Genomic DNA, 12,129 nt, shown 5'->3' on the forward strand with positions numbered 1-12,129 from the left:
CGAGAGCTTTTCGCGGCTAGAGCAGCAACTTCACGCGGTTTGCAATCAGTCAGAAAAACACCGCCTTCATTTTTGCTGTCCAACGACAGAGAACCCCATGATCACCGCAAAGACGATCGACTCGATACCCAATTGGAGAAAAGGCACACAGACTCATACACACACGCGCACGCGATCGCGAAATAGTTTCTAAAAGCAAAGGCAAAGGTTCGCGAGGCCTACTACTAATGGGTGGATCTATAGGTTAGCAATACATACATACATACATACATACATACATACACCTTTGTATCACATACATAAAACTGACTACGCACAAAAGAGAAAGGTCTAATACGTTAATGTCATCTGTCTGTATGTATGTTTGGATAGATGGCTGACTACATATCTGTTTTTTTTAACTATGTGTACCTCATGCATATTATAAAGTTATTTTGAGATTTAACAAAGAAAAAACGGTATACATGTTCACAAACCATTCAACTTAACAACGTAAGATACCAGTCCTATTCTTCTGTGCAGAGCTTTAATGCAAAAAAAGACCTAAAACAAAGGACTGGTTTGTTTTAGTAACATGATTTGTACAATAGATAATAATATATAAAGGTAATTTCAAAATTATGTTCAAGTAGCTGTGTATTTAACAATGGCAGATAAAACAAGGACGAGCAATTTATTTAATGCAGTGTGAACGTTGTTGAAGTACACATATGACAGCCGTTCGTAGGCGTGTATTCAATTTAACTTATGTGACTTTAACTGATACATATTACACAGATAAACTACATTTACTATTCAGTGTAAAGGGTTTAATATACTTCATTTTTATATACCCTTTACTTTGTGCAAATTCAAATAAAAACTATCCGTGTAAAATCTAGTTATCAAATTGTACACTTATAAACCCCCTCTCTGTTTTTGTTTTGCTTGTTTTAGTAATAGTCATCTTGTTTCATTCTGTGATATTAATCGGTGCATTAATTAGTAACAAGAACCTCTTCAGAAAGTTGCATTTTTCAGGTTTTTTGGAGTAGAGCATGTTCTGTTTCATGGAACGGACTTGCAAAATTTAAATGTTCGAAGCCGGAGGAAAAGACAGACAGGGTATAATGGTCTCAGGTACGTCAGCCTTAAAATAGTACGTAGAGCAATGAGACAAGCCAAGCAAAAACGAACTTGAATACAACTTGCTTTACCGTGTTGACATGCAAGGAATATAGACCCACATTTTTACATTGCTGCTAGTGCTCTGTATGCTCAAAATACACTTTGTAACTATTTTCTCGAAAATTCTATAATTGGATAATTTTCCCATTATACTTTTATACTTTGGAAAAAAGCAGCAGGGAAGCATATCCAACCTTCTCGTCACTTTAGAATATGACGTATATTTAAAAGTGAAAGCAGGAAAACAACGACAATGTCGTGCGTCTTTCTCTCTCTCTCTCTCTCTATATATATATATATATAGTGATATTTGAAAAAATGAAAAGCAAAGACGATAGGTGTACCTGGACGTCATATATTATCTATGGTTTTAGTGATTTTTGTCTCTTATTTAAAAAATATCCAATTTATAACATGTAACTATATATAATAATTATATCCGAATGTGTATTAAATAAAAATAATCTTTGAAGGTCATATCGTGGCGTGGCAATAAGAATGATACGACTTTCTCAGGGACATACCACGGTATCCGATTTTGTGTGTGTGTGCAATATAATATGCATTACAGCTTGACTATCCCACGTAACCCTAAGGTAAACGAATACATACGAAGGTAAACGAATACATACGAAGGTAAACGAATACATACGAGGGTATATTGCACAAGATAGGACGATAACTTTCACCAGTGGAAGCCCTGCATTTTACATACAAGTCACGTCCAATGTATAATAACATAATGGTGATATAATGACTCATCTTTAAGTTACTGTGAGAGACCATATACAAACTGGTGGAGAAAATAGGAAGAAATATTTCATCCACTTATATTGAAAGTTTTTGAGGTACATACATTTATAGAGGAAGCCATAACCGTCTGCATGGTATGTATATATTTAACGTTGTTGACATTTACTTCCAGAGTTCACGCACATTAACGGTACAGTAATTATTCAATATAAAGAGTTGATAGTATTTGAAATTATATCCATCGGGAGTAATAAGGTATATAATGCAATTAGCTTAAAACTATTCTTGATGACAGCATACAATTTAGTTATCAAAATGAAATCTCTCTCCACCTTCCCCTCCCTGGCGTTTAGGTGTGATAATCACCGTGTTTCAGACCCCACTATTGACCTGAACGACAGGTGTTATCAGTTTGAAATTCCTGATGCTGATTGAAAAGTAGGGGTCGTTGTACAAGATGCTTAAACAAATGTACTAAGTGTATTCTATTACTCTGTAAGGTAGTAGAAAAGTGGAAGTTTTTGCTCCACCTGGCATCCCATTTTGCTAAGACACGAAGCAGTAACGTTTTCACAAGACCCCTGAGCCCAGGGGGTAGGTCTAGGCAGACTTTAGCGGTCATGGTAGCATAGTATCAGATGTGTACAGGGTTTGGCTTCAACGTTTCCTATATTAACACTATTTGCCTGGAGTCTTTGGGGGGGGGGGGGATGGGGTTGGGTGTCCAGATGAGCCTCGCTCGGTGATGGTAGCAATAGGATTAGCACCATGCCAATCAGAGATATGAATCGCGATGCTTTTTCCTTTAGCACATGTACAAGTCGCTAAGGAAGCAATCATGCAAGACCTGCGTTGGTCTGAAATGTCTGCCAAAAATAGCTATGTTTTATAGGACAAGTATCGATTAGGTAAAACATTTATGGGGCATGCCATGTTGTCTAAGACCGATCACAAGAGATTTGATCACTCAATTAGATATAACCATTCCACAGACAAAATATACCTCCATCCCGATTGGGAGCCAACAAGACTAAATAGGTCTTTACCTTGCAAGGGACTGGGCTAATCGCCAATATAATGGCATGGTAGTATATGAAGAGAAAATCTGATATTTTGTAAGTAAGCTGGTAGGAGCTTTAATAATATATGCTTCAACAAAGATCTGCAGAATAGGTTCCAGAAAATAGTGATGGTTTTGGGTCTTGTTAAGTGTGAGCCTCTTGTAGATATAACCAGCACTGTAATTAGAGAGGGGACATGAATATTGGATACCCCGTCATGAGTTGTGCGAAGTGAATTTTTTTTTAAAGCACGGCTTGATTGTGACGCGATTGAGGACTATATAGAACCACCAGAAACATTCGAGACCTTATATCTATTGGCCGTCAGCATCTACCGGATGAGCCTTAAAATTACCTTGTACGATGGGAATATTACATCCCTCCTCTGTTCTTTAAAGCCTCTGAAGACGAATTTATGCAGGATGTAGACAGGCTCGAGGACACGTATGAAACGGGCCATCTCAGAAGAGCCGTCGACCTCGTGAGTTATGGCTCATAGACAGGAGGAGTACCTGGCTAGGAGATGTCAAGATTAGAGGAAGAATAGATGACTCTGTCAAAGCTGCAACATCACCTAACCTTTTAATGACATCTGTTCGACCCTCACACTAACGCTAAGCCAGGAGCGCCTTTTTTCAGCATAGCTGATATCTACAGTGACACGGGTCATTCTTAAGGTACGTAGAATTATTCGTCTCATCCTGGGACGAGGAAAAATTGCGGAGGGCTTGCGAGACTAAAACTGCGATCGAGTTGACCTTACCCTCGGCCGGGACCCGAATTAGATCGTGACTTTTTGGAGGCGTTGAACTGTAAATCGACAAGCCAGCGAGAAGATCCCGTATACGAGTGACACACTTTCCGGGGTAATAGAACCATTTGACCGATGCAGTTTCCGTTACCTAATGACACAGTTACGTCACTCGTAAGAGTAAACTCGTTCGTTTCCTTAGTAAAACTCGTCTAAAATATTGACCAGCATACATGAATATATTTAATAGTCATCTAGTTTTGCTTATTGATAAACCGTTCATTTAACTTTACCAGTGGTTAACCTCACAATACTCCACATCCTTTCAATCAAATTATCGTCAGATCAGAAAATATACAGCCACTAAATTATTTTCACCCAGCTTTTTGCTTTACATATGTTCGCTTTTTCTCCAGGTTAAGAAGCAAACTAAACAAACACACTGACTGTATCATTGTCCGTTCTATATTTAATTAATTTAGATTTGCCAATATTCGTTCCGTTTAAATTATTGTTTTTAGTTTAGGTAGATGCCGAAGAAATGGAGTCCGATACCAGGTCTCAAGTTGGGCTTACAACAGTATGTACAACAGACACCTATTTAATTGAGCAAATATCAGACAAACAAGTAAGTTCGATTGGTTTAGTGCACATATTTCTTTATTTTCTTCGTCCTTTATTTCTTTACAAGTGGTAATAAATATCAAAAGACAACGTTTAGATCATAGAACTTATTGTCAAGTGAGATTTAAGGTGGTATTTCTTAAACTTAAAATGTTAGTTATAAACACTCGTGTTACTATGCAACTTAAAATTACATTTTTGGTCTAAAAGTGCTTTGCAGTTTTGAATCTGGATAAAAAGAAGAAACACGTAAATTTTAATGAAATGATTATTGCTTTAGTGCTTAGTTGTGAGCAAATTAATAGACACCATAGCAACGGCAAATTCATAGCCTCGTTTTTATCATTGATTTGTCATGATTCATCAAGTTCGTTTGCGTTTCTTCTTTACTTAGTATGGAGTCCCATTTTGAAAGCACGCAAATATCTAAACAAATTAAGACACCTGATATCAAGTCATGGCATAACCGGGTATCTAGATAACTATAAGTGACATTATACATGGAAATCAATGAATCAATAAATAAATCAATCAATAGAATAAAATAGTATGGAAAACGAAGATCGCAGGGTAATCATTTGAAAAGTGTTAAAATAGTATCACAAAAGTTTTGATATAAACCAAAATTTAGGCATTCTGTTTTAAAAATTTATGAAATAATTATCAACCATTTTAGTTTCAGGAAAACATCATACATCCCCTTCAAAATGTCTGCAGGCAACTCCGCAATATCGTAGCAAAACTTGGAAAGTGGGAAAACAGGACCATTCATTGGATGAAGAGTGTAAAAGTATCGATTGTCTTTGTTCTACTCACCAAAGCAGATGTCCCTGTTTAAGTGAACCTCGACCAAATGGGTGTGATTCAGTGAAACTAACCTTTGAGCATTGTGAAGAAACAGAACCAAAGCTTCCTTTAAGTAATCCGGGTTCAAGAGATGCCCAGCTCCAATTATTGAATGGGTCAGCCGATGAAACAGAATGCAAGTGTCTATATAGCAATCAAAGACTGAGTGACAACACATCCAACATAACCATGGAGCAGGACGAAATGGGGGGAGTTAAGTTTCCTCGTTCCGAGCTAGGTCCAAGTGTTGCAAATGATCAAGAAGTACAGCACGACTCCATATCTCAAAATCAAAAGAGTATGTACAAGTAGGAGGCTGCTTTTGTTATGATTTGTTGTGGATTTTGATATGTGTTATTTTCGATTTTGTTAGAAGCCTTTTTATATGACAAAATCACACAAGTACCGTTAACATGTCCATCCGGGTTGAGTTTAGCTGCGGCCATATAATCCTCTCTACATACCAATTCAGTATAGCATGTTTAGTGAGAAAGCGCAATTCTCAATTACTGATAACAAGTGAAACTTGCGTTAAATACAGATAACTGATGAGTCCGCATGTATATATCTTGGCTTTAGCTGTGAAACGCAGGTTCCTTAGAATGCAACTTTAAGTGAAGTGAAAAGGGACAACGATGGCTGTCCCTGCTACAAGAGGAGACTTTAAGTGAAATTAAAAGGAATAGTACACAAGCCATGTAACAGGAGACTTTAAGTCAAATTAAAAGGAATAGTATACAAGCCATGTAACAGGAGACTTTAAGTAAAATTAAAAGGAATGGTACACAAGCCATGTAACAGGAGATTTTCATGCAGTTGATTTAATGGAACTAGTTTTGAAAACAATATATAAACGAACCATCACAGCTGCAGTTAGGTGTTGTTTTCTGTCAGTACAACAATAACAAATTATATACTCATTCCGAAGCGATATTATAGTGTTATTTGGATGAAATACTTGCTAAGATGCTCAACGTAGTTGTTATTGCATTTACTATTACTAATAATACTACTTACTACTACTATAAGCTTAACCTTGCTTTTATTTGATAGCAGAAGAAGCATATTAGCATATGACTTTATAGGCACGGTTGTACACATTTCTGGATGTTTTTAAAAAATAAAACGCAGTACTTATAGGCAGGATGATTTTGACACAACCATCATTCGTATAATAAATCTTCTGTTTGAAATTGTTTACATATTCCGATACAAGAGCCATGCATTGTGGTTTATCATACCTTCTTTGCCTGTATTATTATATTAGTTATTAGTTATGTTCAACCAGAACGTTGGCAAACTTAAATTTTTTATGTTCTTTTCTTAAATTTCCCAAACAACAATCTCTTATTAGATAAATGAGAACATTCTATGCCACGAAGTTCTGTTTCGTCCTAGTATTGTTTATTAATAATTCGTTTTTTACAGATGAAGAAAAAACATCAGACTTGAATGACAGATATTGTTTATCAAAGGCAATACAAAAGAATCTAACGCTTCTCATAGACGTTCTTCCGTATCGTGAAAGCGAACTACCAGACTTTTTGGAGGAAGCGTGCCTCACAGACAACGAGAATAACCGTATCAGGGGAAGTGAGCAGAGGGAAGATCAAATTAGACTACTTCTACGAACTATTATGGGGCGGAGTTTCTGTGATATGAAAAACTTCTTGGACTATGCGAGAAAATTCAACCTTGAGGAAGTAGACAAAGTGTGGAAGACGTATGATGACCTGAAGCGGGATGGTAATGTTGAAAAGAGATGCATTATTTGTCTGGTAATGGCATATGTTGACATAAAATATGTAGCTGATATCATGTATGAGAAAGACCTAATCCCTGATAGCTTGTACGGACGCGCCTCAGACTGTAGGTGGTCATTTGGCTGTCAAAATAAGTTGTGGAAAGAATTTTGTCGTCTTTTCCAACATTGCGTTTGTAAAGATGCTTTGGTAGAAACTTTGATAAATGCGCTTGAGAAGAAATCAAAATATCGCTATCTTGGAGAAGAGCTTCGAAAATGTGACAGGCAAGATTTATCCACTTTGAAATGTAGTTGTGACACAAACCAACAGCGTACAAAGCAGACCAGACCTGTTCTATCGATAAGAACGGGTCCACGTGGTTCTTCTTCAGGTACAACGTCTTATTCTCCATGGAGTTCCTACTCTGATATTTCTCCCAGATGGAATCACAAGTCAAATAACAGTAGATCCTCATGTCTTCGTAGAAAAGTGTTCGCACATGTTTACAAAAGGGGTCATTCTTTGCACCAAAATAAACGTCGACAAAAGGAAAATACTGAAACAGCTACTAAGTCTCTTTGCAACTCTAGCAATAGAATGTTTGAAAGATATATCACACTGGAGGGTCCTGAAACTAGTATTATTTCCAGTCTTCCAAGTTCACGCGGCGAAGAAATGGTCAACAATGGTGCACCTGGTTCTCAAATATTATCAAAAATAACATCTTTTCAAGGTTGTATGACAACTACACACTATAACAATTCCAGGATATGTGAAAGCCAGAGTTATAACAATGGTGGTCAAGCAGTATTGCCCCAGGGTCACCAGAAAATGTTGCCAGCATTCTTGGAGGACGTAATGCACTTTAGTGAACATCAGAAAGACATGTCAGTAGGAGAAGAAAGGAGTATGACTCCTGAACACAAAGCTCGTGGGCAGATACACTCAAACAAAGCAATGTCAGCTTCTACAGTTGACACAGTTTCATTTCGAAACATTCCGTCGATTACGACCTCCTTTAACACAGGTGAAAGCAAACATTGCCAAGCGAGTGAAGTATTTTGCTCAGCAGTCCAATGCGGTGAAAGAACTGAGTTTGAACTGAAGACATATACGGAGAATGAAGAAGAGGAAATTTTAAATGATTCAAACAGAGAGACGTACGCTGTTACTAATGACAGTGAGTCAGGTTTATTTGATAAAGAAAGAAGCGATTCTATTACAGAAATTGAAAACAATTCAGGAGAAATGTCTGTAACACCAGCAGAGCAAACAAGACTTCAGTCCAAGAGACCATCATTAACCAGAGGATTGGCTATAGATTGTATAGGGCACAGTATAACAAATGATTCATATAATACGGAGGAAACATTATCAAATGTGGATGAGTCACAGGATGGAATTCTTCCTGATTCGATAAATAATGGAGGTTCTAGCAATGCTTCCGCTAGACACTTACTCGAATGAGTTTATGTCAGACCAGTTTCATCTAGTTTCTTGTTTGGTGCTTTAGAACAAAGCAACACAAGAAGGTTATTCATTTTCAATGCACCAACTGGGGTAAAGCGCCTTGCCCAAGGACGCATCTCTGTAGCCGACCACGTGTAATCCCTGGTAGAATGGTTTCAAAGTACCAGACTACGGAATGATGAAACTCTTCCATGACAATATCATTTGATAGAAGCTTTACTAACTTTTCAATATAATATGTTGCACAGGAGTGACAGATGTAAGCAAATGACATCATTATGATGATACTAAAAGTGTATTTCCAGGGAGAGAGTTGGTAACAGAACGAATAATGATACAGTTAGAAAGAGTTAAATTCAGTTAATTTGTCTCTGGATTTGAAAAAACGGTAAAGAGAGAATTGGAGATCAAAGTAAGATAGGATGTGCATGGATGCTTTGCTATATGACCTTGTCTTGCCAGTGATTAAATCGTATAGATTCATATTCACTATAGTTGATAAATACATGTTGGACCAGAGTTTAGTGAAGCAAAAGAGTTGTTCATATTTAGCCGTAATCTGTGCAGTAGCATTCGCAATAAACCGAATATGCACAAATATGGTACAAGAAATATATGCTGAGCTTAATATTAACATTGGATATAAATTAAATATTATGTGTTTAAGGAATCAGAATGTTTAAGTTTGACAAAATTTAAGGCTTATAATTGTGCTATGTAAATTAAACATTGCTCTAGTGGGAATTTTGGTGTTAAATCTCTGATTTATAACATCCACGAAAGGAATTGGAGTAACTGTAATGCGCAGGTTTGGATGAAGCTAAAAAATATGTGAAGGCATCGTTAAGAAAGTGTTAAATCGGTCATCTGCAAAACCAGTGTTGTCCTAAGTAATGTGAAGGTACGGATGAAAATTGAAATTTGAAAACCAAAATAGTTTGAAGTAAAATTTGTACTTTGTTTCTTTGTTAATGGGATACAAATCAATAAAACTGCTTTTAGAAAGTGTGATGTTCGGAATTGTAATTTAAATTTGTATAGTAAATATAAATTGTCTAATAAAGAATGTTTGTATTATGAGATTCTAATAAAGAAAATGATTGTTAGAATTTTTTAATTATGTGATTCTTTTATGTTACCTTAACAAAGTTTATCAGTGTTAAAGCTATATCGTTGTGAAACAACAGCTGTATCTTGTAAAACAAATCTTCAGCAGAGGCAAAGCAAACGTCTTCCAGAACAGGGACCACTATTTGTTTGCGGATTCTCACAGCCGTGTCAAGAATTGCTGTAATCCGTTTATAACCACTCTATAGCTGGACCTTACTCGCAGCCACACATATAGGGTTCATTTTCAAAATTCTGTATGAAAACACATTAATATCAGGTGCAAGTGGACTATTTTTCTAAGCTTTAAAAAATAAAGACAAACAATGTATCCCTGGACTACTTGAAGCCCTCCAGAGACGTCTAGACGCCCTCTGTCGTCGTCTTTTCCTCTTATGGACCGAAGTAATTAACAATTGTGCGGTGGAGATAGTAATGCGTTGACGGAAGAAACACCCATTACGAGTAATAAATTAGTGTACCGTATGCAGATTAACTGAACGCAAATGTTCTAATCTAAATGTAAAATTAAATTCAGTCAGTCGATCAGTCGCTCAATCTGGATACCCATCGTTGACACTTGTAAACAGCTAGAAGAAGAACTATCCAAAACACGGCTGGAAAATGAGCGAAACTCCACTGCACCTAGACTTTGTCCATCGCCTCCTGACGGATGTCGATATACATCAGTATAGACGAAAATGACGGTATTGGATTATTACCACCAACTATGTCAATGCTGAAACTTACATTATCGAGCAATGCCAATAATATGATTTGGAAACTATATTAGCAATGCATGACATTATGGGTGTAACAGTGTGAATTTTGCCGATGTCATTATAATACATAAAAGAGTGAATTTTACAGATGTCGGTGTAACATATAACAATTTTAAGTTGATGTATGCGTGTTGCGTGATAGGTTGTTATGAAGTCACTGTGGTAGGTGTGGGATGCTTCCAAAATTTATTTTAATTATTATAGAAGTCCCGCCCAGGGTCGAGTTTGGTTGGAAGTTAAATTAGTGAAAGATAGATGTGAAGCTCCATACCCTTAGTCAGCAACGCCGACCGTTAAATGATTGAATATACAGAAAGTGAAACCAACGAATAACAATTTAATGACAATTCAATAATCAAATGATTAAAATTTCCCAAGTACTCTCCTTCCGCTCCACCCTGTGTTAGTCTATTGCATCATTTGATTAATAGTGTGAGATAGCTTTACACCTGTCCTTGTATTCTACTCGTCTGTGTTTTCTCCTCTCCTATTCCTCCAATTCCTTTTCTTCATCCCGACTTCCTCCAAATTCCTTCTACACCTAGACTTCTCTATATCATCCTCCTCTACTTTCTCCTCCTCGACTCCCTTTCCTTTCCTCCTCCTCCTCGACTCTCTATACAGACTAAACTTCTCGAATCCGACTGCTCTGCTAGTCTCACTTCCGTCTCTTCTCTTAGAGACTCGGGACTGGACTGAACCGGAAGTTCTGTCCCCTGTGAAAACACAAGGACGGTACAATATTTTCCTTACCCCTCTCATCTTACACTACACCCAGCCTATCATCAGATAACGGCAATTAAATTTCTTTGATCGTGCATTTATTCGCATCGAAATACTCGTGTGTTATTCTATGGTAAAATAACGTTGTAATAAAAGCACGGTAACAATTACTTCTCATACGTACAACAATAAATTTCGTCACATCAGTACATATTCCTAATCCCAGTATACTAAACAATATCACAACAATCAGACGATTTTCTTTACATTACAACTCATACATAGTACACAAATATTCTAATATCCATGATCTGATATATCCATACATCCATATTAACTAATCTTACACACTTCAACTATTTTCAAAATTTACAATTCAAGCATGTGTAAATTCTAACATATCACGTGAATAAATCACACGAATAAATGCACTAGCTTACTACGAAGTAACCTATTAGCGAATGACAAAATTAGTTCTGACCGTAAGCTGACAATCTATATAATTCTCTTCATAATACTCAAACTCATTTCTCAAATATGCATGTAAATTAAACTCTACAAAGGTAATTCAACGTACTAAACAATCATAGTAATTAAGTATATATACTACACATAATTACAATTACAATGTCGTGATATTCTGCTAAAATCGAACAAATAACTTGCTGGCCTTTACGAAGCTTTGTCTTTCCTTAGAATCTCCTCTCTAAGTTTTACCGACCAATCACTTTCTTTTTGGAGGGTGCTCTCCCTGTTTGATCTTTACAGACCACTTAGGGAGGCCCTTCTGCCCTACTGTTGTGCTATATTGTATGAGTTGTTATTTTTGCATCTTTTTAAAAAAATTTGTGTGTGTGTGTGTGTTTTAATTCTAAACATTCATCATATTGTAAAAGGTATTCTTCAGCCATCCTCTCGTCTTCTTCTTTTTGCTGCCTTCTTTTTTCTCTTCTCATGATTATGTCTCTTTCTATTTTGTCTTCTATTCCATTCGTTGACAATTCAGGTGGTGTTGTCCCTGTTGTTGTTATTGATGTCTTGGGTATTTGTTTTTCCTTGTTTTGTTCTCCTTGTGGAGTTCTTTCTTGTGGAGTTCTTCC

General features: G+C 36.6%; 1 protein-coding gene across 3 annotated transcripts; it reads left to right on the forward strand.

The window, feature by feature from the left end:
• The first annotated feature begins 1,816 nt into the window (after positions 1-1,816).
• Positions 1,817-9,534, forward strand: LOC149777589 (uncharacterized). 3 transcript variants are annotated; one of them, XM_089942220.1, is made up of 4 exons: positions 1,817-2,054; positions 4,254-4,360; positions 5,033-5,500; positions 6,631-9,534. In XM_089942220.1, the coding sequence occupies exons 3-4, from the start codon at positions 5,392-5,394 to the stop codon at positions 8,412-8,414; spliced, it is 1,893 nt and encodes a 630-aa protein (XP_089798346.1). In that variant the 5' UTR covers positions 1,817-2,054; positions 4,254-4,360; positions 5,033-5,391; the 3' UTR covers positions 8,415-9,534. The 3 variants fall into 3 exon arrangements, with proteins under 3 accessions (XP_089798346.1, XP_089798348.1, XP_089798345.1); XM_089942222.1 differs by having other exon boundaries at positions 4,259-4,360; XM_089942219.1 differs by lacking the exon at positions 1,817-2,054 and having other exon boundaries at positions 2,066-4,360.
• The last annotated feature ends 2,595 nt before the right edge of the window (positions 9,535-12,129 follow it).

Source organism: Sinohyriopsis cumingii, chromosome 18, assembly GCF_028554795.1.
Source record: "Sinohyriopsis cumingii isolate HCF-2022 chromosome 18, ASM2855479v2, whole genome shotgun sequence".
NCBI classification, from domain to species: domain Eukaryota; kingdom Metazoa; phylum Mollusca; class Bivalvia; order Unionida; family Unionidae; genus Sinohyriopsis; species Sinohyriopsis cumingii.